The sequence below is a fragment of the Zeugodacus cucurbitae genome, chromosome 6 (assembly GCF_028554725.1).
Source record: "Zeugodacus cucurbitae isolate PBARC_wt_2022May chromosome 6, idZeuCucr1.2, whole genome shotgun sequence".
Taxonomy (NCBI): domain Eukaryota; kingdom Metazoa; phylum Arthropoda; class Insecta; order Diptera; family Tephritidae; genus Zeugodacus; species Zeugodacus cucurbitae.
In genome coordinates, this window is record NC_071671.1 from 69,133,522 (window position 1) to 69,150,843 (window position 17,322).

General features: G+C 38.8%; 1 protein-coding gene across 2 annotated transcripts; it reads right to left on the bottom strand.

The window, feature by feature from the left end:
• Nucleotides 1-1,179: 1,179 nt before the first annotated feature.
• On the bottom strand, nucleotides 1,180-17,176 carry LOC105221183 (activated Cdc42 kinase-like). Of its 2 annotated transcripts, XM_011197936.3 has the most exons (11): nucleotides 16,571-17,150; nucleotides 15,318-15,387; nucleotides 14,860-15,253; nucleotides 14,496-14,797; nucleotides 14,294-14,434; nucleotides 13,748-14,230; nucleotides 13,528-13,681; nucleotides 12,687-13,465; nucleotides 12,377-12,617; nucleotides 2,160-3,944; nucleotides 1,180-2,089 (listed from the first exon to the last, which is right to left on the bottom strand). In XM_011197936.3, the coding sequence occupies exons 1-11, from the start codon at nucleotides 16,572-16,574 to the stop codon at nucleotides 1,895-1,897; spliced, it is 4,548 nt and encodes a 1,515-aa protein (XP_011196238.1). In that variant the 5' UTR covers nucleotides 16,575-17,150; the 3' UTR covers nucleotides 1,180-1,894. The 2 variants fall into 2 exon arrangements, with proteins under 2 accessions (XP_011196238.1, XP_011196239.1); XM_011197937.3 differs by lacking the exons at nucleotides 1,180-2,089; nucleotides 2,160-3,944 and adding an exon at nucleotides 9,777-12,119 and having other exon boundaries at nucleotides 16,571-17,176.
• Between the last annotated feature and the right edge of the window lie 146 nt (nucleotides 17,177-17,322).

The window sequence follows — 17,322 nt, forward strand, 5'->3', positions numbered from 1 at the left end:
TCAAGTCACTGTTTACAGTCATAACTTTGAAGTTGTAGATATTCGTCTATATCGGAACCAGCATTAACACCAATATCAGCCTCGAAATCCAACGCAGACTCACTTTTGAAAGCAGATGCTCCTTTGGACTGAGTGGGCAATTGAAAAGGAAAGTCCTCTTTCGACGAATCAAAACCACACTCCTCTACAAGTCGCTCATTATACCCGTCCTGCTTTATGGGACTGAAGCGTGGACGTACTTTGACCATTGGCAACGGCGAATACCCCAGACGATGGAATGATAGCTGAATAAAAATACGAAAGCACTCCAGCTCCAGCTTGAAAGTGTTCGATGCAGAAGAAGAATATTGAGATTGCTGGCAGAACATAATCAAGTAAGTTAGGGTTAAGTCTAGATAAAAAATGTTTAAGCGTAGCATCCAAAAGAAAAGTGTGTAAGAGTCTCTTGTATTTTATGACACAGCTTAAGGCCTTCGCGGTGATTTAGCTTAAAGGAAACGCGATATAATAAATAGTGCTTGGAGATATTATAGTCTCTAAAGCATACGAGCCTTATAGGTGTTCGGGTGCAACAAAAACCAAATTGCCACAAATATTTTTCGCTTATTTTCAAAAGGTCCAACAACAACAACAAATCAGCAAATTTATTAATTAAATTATTTATTTTATTTTGAATTTTTTGTTATGTATTGTATATAAATGAGATGGTTAGATTACAATTTCAAAAGATAAACTTGAAAATATCGCAAGGCAACAGATAAGCCAATATACCATTTTTTTATTTTTATTATATATATATGTATAAGTAAATATATATTATATATATTTTAAATGCTTACATGAATTTGTAAATATTTATATATGTTTGTGTGTATGTAGTATGTATAATAAAATATTTTGTATTACAAATGCAGAGTATCCGATTTCCTTTCTGAATTGGCATTAATATTTAATATTAATAGAGTTGTTCGTTTATTATATATGTATCTAAATATATATGTAAATAACTGTTTGTATACTGAAATATTGAATGTTTTTGTGGATAAATGTATAGAGTTGCATGTAATAAATGTTACGCTTAAAGAGCTACAGGCGTATAAAGACGCGCTAAGGAATTAGAAACAGACTAATAATATTAAAAATATGTATATGCATTTCGTTTCAACAGTTATATGTATGTATGTATATGTATATGTGTGTAGTCAGTTTAAAATGTTAACTTAATTTTTTATAATAATAAATTTAAAGAGTAATAAAAATATAGTTGCGCTGACATTATTAATAATATATATAAGTGAAATGCAATACAAACGAATGCAATAAGTACTTTTCATGAGATACACACTTGCAGTCGAGCTGTGCTACAATGGCATATGAATATGTATGTATGTATGAATATTTAAATATTCGAAATCGCTAATAAGCCAAGGCACACATGGAGATACGGAGATATCCTCGGTGTTCTGGTTTTTCATTTCATTGACATCATCTGAGATGATTCAACGTCGCATTAATGCGAAAAGGCACTGATTGGCTTCTGTTTACAGTTTGTTTATGTTTCTTTATGTTTTATCTGCTTAAAGATAAATTTATGTTTTTTGTATGACACATGCTAGTGTAATGTAATGTAAATATGTTTTTGCTTTAGTTGTGCAAATGAGCTTTTGCTGGCACCCCTTAGCAGTTTTCAGCTTTTTTACTTAAATTTAAATTTAAAAATTTATTACTTTTACAGTGGGTACAAAAAATATATGAGCCTAATAGGTTTCTTTCGAGCAAAATCTAATCACAATCAATTTGTAGTATTCGCAAATTAAAAAAAAATTAAGTTTTTGATACTTATTTCTAACTTCGTGGCGCTTTTCGGTTTAAATTTCACTTTTTGTTGTTGTAATTAGCATTTACTGGTTTTCAGCTTGAGCGCAGTTGTGTGCAAGTCCCACTCGAATTTCTGCAACGCCTCCACCGCGGCGGCGAAGCTCAGTTCTTTTGCGGGTAAAATATTTTGTAGTTTAATGATTTTGATCGCTTTGTGCACATCCCAGCCGATGAATTCGAGTGATTGTAGGCAACGTGTTGGCTCGACAACCTGTAAAATATACGAGAAGACATAAGAAGACACCCTAACTAAAAAACACTAAGAATCAATTGCTACTCACACTTTTGCCGAGCACTTTGACCATTATGCGCACCTCATCCGAGTCCACACCACGTTCGCAGCCCCTCGGTTTCTTATCGGAAAACTCTAGCAGATCCTCGCAGCTCACGGAATTCGAGTCTTTGAGACGCGCAGTGGCTGCTGCGAAGTATTCCGTTTCGGTTTGTGGACGAGTCGTTGTTGTTGCAATGGAGGAAGCACGTGCTACTTTGTGTATTTTGTTGCTACTACTACTGCCACCACTACCGGCTGCATTTGTAGTGCCAGGCGCCTTCTTATCCATAGCCAGTTCAACGGATTCGCGTACTTTCTTAAAGAGTGCATTGCCAGCCAGCTCGTTGTCGGCTGTCAGGTTTGCCTTGCCACTTTTCTCTCTGATGACAGCGCTCTCCGGTGAGGCTGGTGTTGCAACTTTTGGTGTTGGGGGCGCTTCATCGACAGGGCTGGCTAACGTTATAGTTGCTGTGGTAACCATAGAGGGCGCTGGCTTAATTTCCGTTGTGGTAATTGTTGATGTTGTGGCCAATACTTCGGCTGCTGGTTCCGCCAATGTTGCGGCTTGAGCTGGTGCTGCAGGATTCGTGCTCGCAGCAGCAACGTTCGCCATTGTTGTTGTCGCTCCTTTCGCTGCCGCCGAGTTTTGTTTCAATTTGAGATTCCTTTCGGTGTCCAGATTGCGCAGCTCATCCTCATTCACATATAAACCGCATATTTTGTTCGTATGAAAATCTACGGTCTTGCCTTTGTTGTACTGTTCCTTTTGTATGGAGAAATTGTAGAAGCCATCAGTCACATCGGGTGACTGCAGCACAGAGCCTTTGTCGTAGTCGGCTTCGAGTATCGATTCGAAATGCAGCGAAGCGGAGTCAGTGGTATTTGCACCCGAACCAGTTTCCGCATCGGATAGTTTGCCTAGGTTTTGATAGGTGTGACCGTCGCTAGAGTGACGTTGGAACGCATGCATTGTTGATGACGGTGATGTCGGTGACGCCACCACTGGCGTGACTGTTGGTACCGACTTATTAGGCGTCACCTTCGTCTGCGACGCTGTCAGCGCACGTTGCATCACGCCGTTGCTGAGTGTCAGCGCTGTGACCGGCTTCAGACCATCCTCCGTGGGCGTTGTCTCCGTCACCATATTCAGCGTGCGTTGTAGACCATTCACCGGTATTATAAGCGGATATTTGCGCACATGCCGCTTGGCATTCGTTTTAATGTGCTTCTTGCCGTCACGCGGCGGCAGCGGTATCGGATTTGTTGTTGTGTCGTCAGTCGGCGTTGTGGCAGCTGTTGTTGCTGGCGTGTTTGCATTCGCGCTCTCGGGAAATTTATAGAATGTATTCGTTAAGTAGCTGGGGCTTTCGCAGGGCGATGAACCGCCATTACCGTCGCCGTTGCATGTTGGTGACGTAACAGTCTCTTCGTTGGACACATTTACGCTGCCGCCATTCACTAAGTGCGCGCCAGTATTGCCATCCAACTTTTTAGCGCGTCCAGCAGCGCCTCGTGTGGGCAACGTCATTGGGCGTGGCGCATTGTGCAGCGGCACCACGATTTGATCGCCATTATTACGACAAGTTATGCCGCGCGCAGGTTCACTACGCTCTTGGAGATGCATGGAGCGTCGCGGTAATGTTTTCGCCGTGGTCAGTTCGAATTCATTCGTGTCCAGATGTCTAAGCAAAGTGGCGGCGGGACTAAGTCCCATACCGAGACCCGCGCCCAATGAGGACTTGCGCTCAATCAAACTGTTGTAAGCTTCGCGTCCCTCTTCGCCGATAATAGCCTGGAAGTGTATATAAAGAATGATGGGAGTTGAAGGACGGAAATGAAAAATAAATTAAATAAATAAGTAGAAAATAAAATAAAGATAAATCATAGTAGGGCTAATTTAATAAATTTTGTAATTGTAATGAAAAGTATTTTGTGAAATAAACAATATTAAATCAACATAAATTATACAAAAACCAACAGATAAAACTTAACCTAAAATGTCAAGTAATATTTAAAATATCAATTTAATGCTGATTTACTTTCTCTATTTGGGACGTGAAACAATTAGTTAGAGATCCGGAAATTTGGCCTTGAATACCGTGGAACCATTGAGAACCCATTTATTACACCCCTACAAGAATTGCATCACTCTCAAAGGATTTGGTCATTTTTAGGTTAAGTTAGGTTAGGTTCAGAGACCGATCTTCGTGATAAATGTCACGAAGGTTCCCATGATCATGGTTACCGGCAGAAATTTTAATGAAACCATTGTGCAGGAGAAATGCTATTTTTGAAATGACCTTAGGGTTACTTGATATAAGCTATTATCCAACATTGAAAAGTAAACAAGTTTGCTTGTATAGAAATACAATAATTTATTGATTTGCTTTTGGTAGTTATTTTCATTAATTCCTTCATTATTGTTGTCATATTTCATATTTGTATTGTTGTATTTTGTAGATGTCAAATTGTGGATAACCAAACACGTTTCTGAAATGCATGCACTGAAATTTCCTGTATGTACTATCTTGTTACAATAGTTTATAAACTAGTATGTGCTATTGTTTTTTGATTTGTTTCCTTCAAATTTCACATTTCGTCAGTTGTGTTTTTGTTTTTGTTTTAGCTCTAGTTTTAACATTTCAATTAGTGCCGAAAGTTAGCAACATTTTGATTCAACTCAACGTTCTAACAATTTTTGCTTCGAATGTAGTTAGTTTTTAAATATATATTTTCTTTTCTTTCTCCTCTTTCTTTCTTTTCTCCTCTTTTCATGTTTTGTATTTTTTTTTTTTTTTTTTTGTTATAATAAACATGTAAGTATTTATGTATGTATGTATATTAGTTTGATTATTTTTTTAGACTTTTGTTAGTTTTATTTCATTTTTTGTTTTTAAATCTCATCATTTAATAGAATAGAAAATACAGTTGATTTTATTTTTTATATTTTATTTCTTTTTTATATAAATTTAACTTTTATATTTTAATTTTTTTAAATTGTATTTCTTATTTTTTATTAAGAATATTTATTTTTAACTTTTTAATTTATTAAATTTTATTTTTATATTAACTTTGATGCTTAATTTTTATTTTTTTATTTTTTTTATTCATATTTTATGAAACATCATAAATGCAACCGGCAATGCAATACATGCAAATACAATAAAATACAGTAAATACAAATTCTGTTTGTTTTTTTATTTTTTACTTTTATCGCTTGCAAATAAAAGTTCATCTGCTTTGCGTTTCTTAATTAGAATTTAAATTTTGCCTTTTCATCCATTAGAATCAAGTATTTAGTAAGTACGAGTACGAGTAGAAATAGACTTTTTGGCTTATCACGCTAATTGTGATTTTTTAAATTTAATTTTTGTTTTTGTCGCGAAGAAACCAAGATACGAGTACTTGTACATACACACGTAAGACTGAGTATACTATATGCAAGTGTGTTGCTCTATCATTATCAACTAGAATTTGAAATCGCCCATAAAACGGGATTTTATTTAAATAATTATGTTTATAAGTAAGTATGTATGTAGAAAGGTTAAGGGCAAATGAGAATATAAATGGCATTGACCATAGATTTACGTGTACGTTCCAATAATCAACGTACTAATGCGTATACAATTTCGTAAATATATGTATACATACATATATAAGAGAGGTTAATATAGCATATAATATAAACATGTAAGTATGTATGTAATTATAATTTAAATTTCCGCTGATGATAATGCCAAATATGGTATACCTAAAGATATATAATAATATAATATATAATCCGAGTATATATGTGGAGAGATATGTATGCAAGCACATACTGCCACCTCTATAATTAATAATCTGCTGCAAATGATCGCAGCTTATCAATTACGCGCGCTATAAACACTTCCATACTATGCTAAAAACAACGCTAAGCTGTCAAGAGATCAATTCTTTGCAATACGTCTTTGCATAATTCTTTATAAGTAATGGATTAACTGTATTTGTTGGCTGGTATATAGTGTCTGGTGTTTCAAGAAGTATTATGTCTACTCTAGTAGAGAAGTTAGTTTTATTATAGAAAAATATTAATTTTTTGCTTTCTTTTTTTTTTGTTTGGGATTCTAAAATATGTTTCTTTGTTGTTGTAAAAAAGCGTTAAAACATCTAAAAAGCTGTCTATGTCGTTACTTGGGTAGGCGTTAAAAGCGATTAAAAACGGTATAGCTATATTAAAAACGATTTCGTATTTTCCTTTACAGGCACTCAATATTAAACTCTAATTAACTTAGAAGAAAAACGAGCTATTAATTCTTTTACTGTTATAAATATGTATAAGGAATTTCGCTAAATAAAGTTTTATTAATTTTGAGTGATATAGAAATTAGTATTGATGCAGTGTTGAATACAACACACTTACTACACTTGAGATCGCTTTTTAATAAAAAAAAACATTTCGAAAAGTGAAGTTCGTAATTCCTCATATTTAATTGATATTTTGTATTCACAACCTTATAAAAAAAAATCGATAAAAATATTTAATATTAATGATCCATAATAAAAAATTAAAAAAAAAAAATTTAGACTATATAAATATTCAGCAATTCTCTCGAAAAATAGTGCGGATACCAATCATAATAGGTGCCTATTTTATTCCTTTTAATTATCTCCTGCTGCAGAATTTCCGTATTATTTGATTAGAAATCCGTTATTTCAAAGCGGTTTTGTCGAATGGATAGTGAGGTTAGGTTCAAAGTGTTTTTTGAGAATATGTAATATTGATTTTTTTAGGTTTGAAGTGCCTGTAAAGTCACAAATTAAAATTCGATTTATACTAAAAAGGATTTCTTTGTTCGGATTTCAGATCAGACTGTGTGTGTTTAAGGCGGTTTCACAATCAAGTTTCTCAACAATAAAATGAAAGAGCGCTATATACTATATAAACTTTATGTATGTAACTGTACTTATGTATTGTAATTGTAAAGGGTGATTTTTTAAGAGCTTGATAACTTTTTAAAAAAAAAAACGCATAAAATTTGCAAAATTTAATCGGTTCTTTATTTGAAACGTTAGATTGGTTCATGACATTTACTTTTTGAAGATAATTTCATTTAAATGTTGACCGCGGCTGCGTCTTAGGTGGTCCATTCGGAAAGTCCAATTTTGGGCAACTTTTTCGAGCATTTCGGCCGGAATAGCCCGAATTTCTTCGGAAATGTTGTCTTCCAAAGCTGGAATAGTTGCTGGCTTATTTCTGTAGACTTTAGACTTGACGTAGCCCCACAAAAAATAGTCTAAAGGCGTTAAATCGCATGATCTTGGTGGCCAACTTACGGGTCCATTTCTTGAGATGAATTGTTCTCCGAAGTTTTCCCTCAAAATGGCCATAGAATCGCGAGCTGTGTGGCATGTAGCGCCATCTTGTTGAAACCACATGTCAACCAAGTTCAGTTCTTCCATTTTTGGCAACAAAAAGTTTGTTAGCATCGAACGATAGCGATCGCCATTCACCGTAACGTTGCGTCCAACAGCATCTTTGAAAAAATACGGTCCAATGATTCCACCAGCGTACAAACCACACCAAACAGTGCATTTTTCGGGATGCATGGGCAGTTCTTGAACGGCTTCTGGTTGCTCTTCACCCCAAATGCGGCAATTTTGCTTATTTACGTAGCCATTCAACCAGAAATGAGCCTCATCGCTGAACAAAATTTGTCGATAAAAAAGCGGATTTCACATTTCGAACCGAACACTGATTTTGGTAATAAAATTCAATGATTTGCAAGCGTTGCTCGTTAGTAAGTCTATTCATGATGAAATGTCAAAGCATACTGAGCATCTTTCTCTTTGACACCATGTCTGAAATCCCACGTGATCTGTCAAATACTAATGCATGAAAATCCTAACCTCAAAAAAATCACCCTTTATTTTTGCAACATTTTAGAATTCATGAAATCTTCAACATCAAACACGTTTTTTGATTAAGCATTATTTATTTAATTTATTTTGATTTTAATTCACCTCGTTTCTGAGTTTATTTGGCGAAACAAATAGACGATAGCTTACAGAAGTTAGTGTATATATTTATTTTGCTTTAATTTTAATATCTATGGAACATTTCAAAGCTCAGAATATATTTTAATTACAATAGTTTGATCATTCATTTTCAAAATTTAATTCATAAGGGCTTTGCTTAGAAAGTTTGAGGAAAACTTATGGTAATTACAGTTTAACTGAAGTCTGTTTTGAAATCATAGCTTAGTTGCATTCGGGATCGTCTTTTCTAGATGTATGAACGAATTTTTCCAACCATCGACAAATAGAGGAACATAAAAGTTTGAGATGCTTCAGTACGAATGATGGACTTTTATGAGAAAATCTTTCATATAAGAATGTGAGCGGGTATTGAAATTTAGCAGAGAGGTCGAATAACTCGCTCGCTCATCTTTCATAATATATTATAAATTTTTTGACTTCAGCTTTACTGTAATTACAATTGCAAAAATTTAGACGAGAGTTCATACTACACTAAGCTTCGAAATATCAATATATAATTTTATATTCTTGATTTTAACATTTTTCAGAAACTTTTAACCATCGAAATGGGGATTGTACCCAACAACTACTCGTACTAACAGCTAACGAGAACTATACTCTTTTGTTTTATTTTGAAAGGAACCTTTTAATCATCCCCATAAATGCTATTACTTTTTCAATACTCTTCTGTGTTTAAACTTCGAATCTCATGTTATATTTATATGCTTCAAAAAAGTATTGTTTTTGTGGAGCTTCGCTGCTGTCTCTTTTGTTTTTTGTTAAACAAATTTATAAATTGTAAAAAATATGATTTGTAAAAATTCCATTAAGCTATTGATTGTTGCGCATAAAAAGTCTGCATTAAAGTTGTTTTTGCATTTAGGGAACATTTCACATTTATGTATGTATGTAAGTTAATGGGTGATGGTGATTTAAATTCGCAATTTCATGAATTATTGTTGCACGTTGCACATATGTATGTCTGTATTTGACCAGAGTTTGAGCTGTGGAAGTTTAAGAGATGTCAGTTGATAAAAAAAACGGCGCAAAATGTGTGTGTGTATGTGTTGAGGGTGCGTTTGATGCAGAAAATAATTACTCTCGATAAGGCACTCCCTATGTTAAGCATTATCTGCGCTGCTGTTGATATTTTGTCAATTAACCTTTCGGCAGCAATTCCAAAAATCAAATATCGATGGACACGTTGGTCCTGGCTACCGCTTCCGCTGCAGTTACAAGTCTCTGCTTTCTGCATAAATGAAAATTTACTCTTTTTCTTCAACTTCATCTAAGCTTCATATAAACTCGGAGCCCTACCAACATTCTTCCACCACGAGTACTTATATTTCCGAAAGCAACGATTTAGACCGGTCACAGGTGACGAGTACAACAACAATTGATTCAGTATAACATATATTTTTATCTTGTTAAGTAAGGGCTTACAAAGTTCCTTCTGCTGTTGCAACAAGTAGAATTCCTATTAACTCCAATAACTTTGTTTTTGTACAACAATAAAATACTGCTTTGAATATGTCTCATATTGCTTATAACTAATTCAATTCTTTTCATTAATATTCAAACAATTCTCAACTTTTCGCTGTTCGTCTTAGTGCTGCTCGTCCAACACATTACCAAAAAGCAAATTGAAAAAATATCTCAGCATTTTTCTTAGTTATGGAGCTGGGCTGGGTGGTACGTGAGGTATGAACTCGGTGCGAAAGGCGAACTCCTCGCTATCGCTGGAAGAACTGTCGCTTGTGTAGGACGCTTCGCCTGGAACACCGCCTACGCCGCCGCCACCGCCCAATGCGAGGCCGACGCCAGCAGTCGCGCTGCTCACCCGCATGCTGCCCAGGAATGCGTTGTGTGACTGTTGTTTGGTAGACGTTTTGCTTGGGTGCCGTTGTTGTTGCTGCTGCTGTCGCCAGAGCAGCTCATTCTGCTTCACCGTCGACGCATGTATCTTCTCCGGCCAATGAAACTCCATTTGCTGCTTGGCGCTGCCCAAACTCTTCTGGAGTGACGTGGCGTTGCTACCCGCCGAGGCTGGCGCTGCCGCATTTAATATCGGCAACGGTGGCAGCGGTAAGGATTTGGGCGGCGAGGGATGTGCACGATTACGCTCCTCCGGTGGGGAGTTGGCGAAATTGGAAGTGGGACTTTTGCCCGTCAAACGACTGACATCGAATTCGTGGAAGACTGCATTACGCGCACTGATACCGCTCAGCGCGGTAAATGTACGTTCACCAGCGCTTCCCATGCCAGTGATAGCGGCGCCACCATTGTATGGCGGAGCCGATGATGTAGCCGAAGATGAGCCTGAACCGGAACCACCGCCACCGCCTAAACCCATAGCAACAACAGTACTGCCAATGCGGCCACTGCTGCCATTCAAATCCATGCCTCTGGCCAGACCGCCTATGGTGGGCGGTACACCACCGCTATAATTATTACCCGGTCCGCGCCCACCACCAAAATCATAAATACGGTCTTCATAGGCGAATTGTTCCTCCAGCTGACGACTGTAGTGATGCGACATGCTACGCGCGCCGTAATTGTAGTGCGGCGCCGACTTTATGCTCACATTCGAACCGTACAACTTCTTCTGCGACGTCGTGGCCAACTCCGACGGGTCTTCGTCTTGCCAGCCGGGTGTCAACAATTTATGTGTGGCACCATTGCCAGCTACACTGCCACCGCTGGCCGGTCGGCGTCGGCGGTAAAGTGAAGAGACCCGCGCGCGTATATCGCACTCCGAACGCGCAATACTGGGATTACAATCGCTGATCGGATCATCATCGCTCGATGAGCTCGAATCCAATATGATGGGATTGTAGCTGAGACGACGCAATGTGCGTGCGCGTATCGAACGCGGTTTGTAAGATGAAGCGCTGCGCACATGCGGTTTGTGTGAAGAACGACTCTCCATGGCCGAGTGAGTGGAGCGGCGTTTCAAACGCTGCTGTGGTTCGGACAGCACCGGCGAGATGGGGTTCATTGGGTTGTCGGTGAAAGACATGGAGCGCTGACGATGACCACTCTCTTTATATGGATCGGCATCGGCCACACTCAAGCCGCAAGCGCTGCTCTTAAGCTGATTGCTGGAGTATACCGAAGTATTGCTCGCATTAAGCGCAGACGTTTTGTTTGGTGAAGCGCAGCTGCCGTATTTCGTAGCGCTGAAGCGCTCCGTTGCGAGCGGCAAGCTATCATCCTTATGTGTCATATAACTGCTGCCGCTGCCGCTAGGCGCCAACATCGACGAGGTTTCTTTGGGACTGTAGTAGTTCTCTTGTGGACTATAATTGGATTTTTGACTGCTACGTCGCGATAGCGAGATGTTGGTGTCACGCGAAGCGAAACCCGTGTCGGGCGTGCTGGAGCGTTTGTCTTCGGCCATTTTCTGGTCCTGCATGAAATCACCTAGCGCCGACTGCGCCTGCGCGTGGCTCTGTGTGTTGATATATTGCAAGTGCTTGTCCAAATGACTGGTCGCTGCATTAAAGTCGAACATTGTCTGTACGCCGTTGCTGTAATTGTAGATGGCGGATTTGAGGCTGCCGGTGGCGCTACTGATTTCATCCTCAATCGACGACACGATGTTGGAAAACTGTTCGTTCAGCAAGGTCTCATCCGAGTCGGTTTTGTCCAGTTCCGTGTAGGTGTGCATGAAATCCAGATTAAGCGCCTTCAACGTGTTCTCGATATCCATAATATTCTCGCTGATACTTTTTTGATTACGCACCGCACGATGCGATTGCGGATCGAGCGTGGCAGAGGGCGACATTGTGTTCTGAGTTAGGGACGACGGTGGTGGATCCAAACTCAGTGGACGACTTAAGATTTCACGGGATTTTTCAAAACAGAAATCGGAACTTTCTTTATCGAAAATCGGTATGCGTAAATCGGGACCGTTAACATTTTTGATTTCGCTTAAGGAGCGAAATCGCTATTTTAACAAACCATTAACGTTTCATAATAAATTATACAGAACAACAGTAAATAAACGAATGGCAAACAAAATTCCAATAACAAAACAAAAAATTTAGAAGAAGAAACCCATAATTTGTTTTCAAATTAATTGAGGCACGTTAGGGAAGGGAGAGGCAGATAAATTTTGCTGTTAGTAATTTGGCGATTTATAGTTGAGATTTCAGTACAAATCTAGGCAATCAGGCTTGAATTGAAAATAACAACAAAACTTACCTGCAAATCGGGTATGCTCTCCAGTTCTTCAGTGAAATTTTTCTTTTTCGAATACGGCGATAAGGACTTTTGCGCTGCTGCATTCGCGTTCGCGCCACCAGCTGTCGGTGAGCAATTACCGCCCGAGCCCTTGTCACTGGCATTGCTGCCGCTGCTCGTCAAGTGCGGAAATCGGAAGCTAAATTTACGTTTTGGACTTTGTGTACTGGACGTTTGGTCGCACACCAAATCGTTCATTGATCTGTAATTATAAGCAGTTCAAAGTGTTAGAAATTACAGTTAGATTTTTCAAATTTAGCGCACAACTCACCTCGCACTTATTTCATTAGCGATTTCGATGGCTTGATTCAGAATGCGCTCATCTTTTACCGAGATGGGTTTGACAGTGCCCGACGATGACTTCTTCTTCGAGGAGGTGCCGAACTTACTGCTGCTGTTACTCTCGCCATTCTTGCCACCAACCAATTTCGACGTGATTTCGGCGAATTCGTTCTTCTTGTTTGTGTGCTCAAAATCGGACGATTTCGATGCGGCAGCGCTGGTGCTGGCGCTCATTGAACCGAACATGGAGTTGATTTCATCCATGAGCGAAGGTCCAAAATCTAATTTGTCAGCAGTCATTTCGTCATCGGAGATTTCATGGTATTCGTGTGGATCCTCACTACTGCCGCCATTCTTGACCGCGTCACGCCATTGCTGTGAGCCACCCGCAGCAATGTTTCCTTGGAAGCTTTGACTATCCAGGCCGTAGTTGTTATTTTGCATAGCGAGTGTACCGCCGCTCAGCATAACTTCATCGTCGCCTTTGTGGGTAAATGGATTGGTGAAGGACTTGGTGTGTGACTGTTGTCCAGGAAATTCGAATGACGACTGTGCACCGTTGCCTGTGTTGAAATGCTTGGGTGTATTCTCCGTGGAAGATATAAATGTGGGATTCATTGAGGTGCCATGACCCTCTTCGGGGAAGTAACCGCTAGCAGTTTGCAGAGAATCTGGACTGGTTGGTGTTGGTGGCAGTAAAAGTGGTGTCTGCTCGATATCTTCCGATGGCTTATAAGGTGTAACGATTTGTCGTGGCACATGATTGTACTGTGAATGAACCAACGATAAATTAATAGTAGGTAAACGGAAGGTAAATAAATTTGCATTACATTTTGCGAATTGCCGAGGAACGCTATATCGCCAAATGAATCGCCGTCGATACCCACATGTCCAGTGTGTTTGAAATCATTTTGCGGCTTCGATATCATTTCTGTGCGTAATTTGCGTTTACTAATGCGTTCACTCGTGCGACAAAATGAATCACTAAAAGTAATTGGGAAAATTATTTGTAAAATATTTTGTAAATATGAAATTTATTCACAAATTTACCGATTAGCGCTGGGTAAACCCTCTAAATAAGCCACGGTATTTGAGGGGTTAAAGAAGCCAGTCTTTCCCGTTGTAAGTACGCCCTTCCAGAACGGTGTGCCCGTATTACGGTCGAGCACCGTTATAATATCACCTTGTCGATACAACAAATGATCCTTCTTCGGCTCCAAACAGTGCACAACCGCTTTCAGTTGCTCAGGCTTCATATCGGGCAGCAGTTCGTAGATTTCCGTGAACTTTGGACGTTTTACAGGATCATCTTGCCAACATTTGATCATGAGCGTGTAATATTCCTGAGGACAACAATCCGGCTGCTCGAGGCGCTGATAGTTTGGTGCGTCTATAGCTTCAAGTATCTGTAAGCCGGTAAGTGCAGCCCAAGGCTGAAATCCATAGGAAAACATTTCCCACAGACAAACGCCATAAGCCCAAACATCTGAGGCGTTGGTGAAGCGTAAATAGTTGATGCATTCCGGTGCACACCTGGGAGGGGTATTAAGTACAAACATTATAAAATCTAATTGGAAGCAAATTGAATGATATTACCAGGCAATAGGAAGTTTTAGATTGACATTAAAATTTGTCTTATAATAGTCCTTGCCCACACCCAAAGCACGTGACAGACCAAAGTCGGAGATTTTAACTTTATCCTTGCTGAAAACTAATATGTTGCGCGCCGCTAGATCTCTGCAATGAGCATGAAAAGCTTATATAGACATATGGATAGAATCGAAATAACTGTACGCACCTGTGTATGAGACGCTTATTTTCCAAGTAGCGCATACCGTTACAGATTTGCATTGCAAATTCACAAAGCGTTGGAATCGTGAGGAAGCTTACGCGCAAACCTGGATCTTTTAGGCATTCCAATAGCGAACGCAAATGTGCCAACTCAGTAACCAGCATTAATGAGTCGGTCGCCAAAACGACACCATATAAACGTACAATATTCTCATGCTCAATGGAGTGCATTATGGCGGCCTCCTTCAAAAACTCCATTGGATTCGATTGCATACGCTCGCGGCACAAGCATTTTATAGCAACTTGTATCTGCGAAATAAAAATATATTTATTTATTTTTATCATTTCACTACTTATTGAGATGTACTAACCCTTTCCGTGCCATTGGTCCACACGCCTTGTTGCACTATGCCAAATTCGCCTGTACCCAATTGCTTGTTCACCGTTATAGAATCTGCTGGTATAATATGCTTATTATTCGGTGCCTTACTGGGTGAGTTGGCGGTACGCGCCGTTGAAGGCGATTCCGCTGCGCTATGCAATGAGGCATTTGAAAGGGTTGTGCTGCCATCGCCGCCGTCACGCTTGACGATTGTGGCTGGCGCCTGTAGTAAGCGCTTTATTTTACTCAGATAGCCATGTGGAAAGTGTTTTTCGTAATATTTGCGCAGACGACGTATTTCTGGGCGCGATAGTCCAATATGTTTGAGGTCTTCGTCAGTCGCATATTTGACGTGGGCAGCGTTTGTAATTTTCAGTTCATTTCTGTAGAAACAAAAGCAAATTACAATCAAAAATTTATGCGTTGTATAATATCTATGCAACTTACTTGATTGCATTATAATAATGTTGCAATTCTGCTTCTGTTAGAAACTCATATAAATCAATTTGGGAGCATTCTGAAAGAGTAGACAAAATTCAAGTAATTCAATTCTATTTTTGTATGAAGAGTTTTATAAAATAGGGCATAATCTTATATTAGACCAACAGGGTAAACCAAATTTATTTCTGTACATCATCTATTGGCTTGCAACTCGTGTTATCCAAAGAAATGAAAACATTTTTTTTTTTAATTTTTTGTAAGTAAATCATCACGAGCATACAAAAAAATGCGGTTGTCCAAACGCCCGCGTACATCCGTTCCATCTGCTCATGGAGACAAAAGTCATTTCATTTGATTTTACGTTTCTTTTTTATTGTTATTATCGGTTGCATGCCGCATGTGGGTGTGAAGTGGGAGCGCGCAACAAATGTCGTGCTACAGCTAAATCTAGCATATGCTAGACCGACTGTCATGGCTACGGTGAATGCTTTTGGTGTTGCAGCAGCAGCAGTTGCCGTTTGCTGCGAAAGTTGCTCTGGCCTAGTTTGACAGCAATGCCACACACACTTCGCCATTTGTTGTTCGCTGTTCGCTGTGGGAATGACTTAAAAATAGCCAACGGCGCTTATTTCGAAATGTTCCATAGCATCGCAAAGCGAACAAAAGTGGCAGCAGAGCCCTTGCAGACTTGTTTGCTTTCTGCTTGGTCGTCCCACTGCCCGTACATGAACGACGCAGATACGTAAGTGCATAAACATACATACATACATGCATTTACCATATTGCGAACATAATTAGTTATCGCACTTGAAATGCGCTGACTCAACCCTCTGTCATCCGGTAGGTAGTTTTTTTCGTCCATTCAATACGGACAACGTTGTATCTACTGTTGCTACACGACATTACACTCCAGTTCACAGCAACAGCAACAGCTAGTCTACCCTGAACTACTGTCCGTGAATTTGGTTAAATCGATTGAAGTCAGTTTTCGACTTAAAAGGTAACTGCAAAATTTCAGACAACAAAATTCTTCAATATGTATGCATGAATATACACATATTCCTTGACAGGGTAAGTAGACGACGCCGGTGTTACTTTGTTATTTGCGATGGTGTGCGTCATAAGCAGGCGTCGAATTGCAAACACCTTTGTAATCTGAATTTTATGCATTTTTTAAATCAGTTTTCATTTTTGTTATTCTGGCATTCATTTTTTCATTTTTTTCTTTGTTGATTTGCTCCACTTTAAGCACTGCTTACCCATTGTAGCTGCTGCCTCTGTTGTTGTTGCATTTAAGGAAGTGCTGGTGCTGCAAGTTCCGGCGATGTATACCCCACCTCCCCTTCCAAAAAAACTATGCTTTTACTAATAATTATAGACAGCGACGTTTACTGTTGCGAACATAAATCTCTGCTTTTATTTTGCTTGCTTCTGCTACTACAATCTCGAACACTGTATAAAATGTCCCACACATTTCCCGAGCCACACTTTATCACTTCACTTTTGATTTATATGACGCACAATTGCAATTTTCAATTTCATATACACATTTTCTCAATTAGTACACCAATTGTACAAATTTTTATCAATATCTTCCGTACCGCACTTGAATCACGAAGCACAACCAGACAAATGCAGACAAATCAAACCTACATCCAAAATGAAAACAGAAATGTATTCAATGCAGCCAAACCGATTGGTAAACGTTAGTTGGGATGCACTTTCCATAATGGATGCATTAGTCCAATTGGAATATCCTATAGACCAATTCGTTTTGTGTTTTGTAAAGTCGCTCATAAATTGAAATAAAAAAACAGAAACTGCAAATGATAACAACTTCAATTTTAAATTGGATTCTGAAAAAAATAATACAGCATTTAAATTTAATTTAAAAAATTATTTTTAATAATTTTAAATATTTATGTTTTTTCCAGTTTCTGAAGAATCTGCCCCTGGTATAATTGTTTGTTTTTTATTTGACAGTAAACACAAGATTGGCAGCACTGATCTT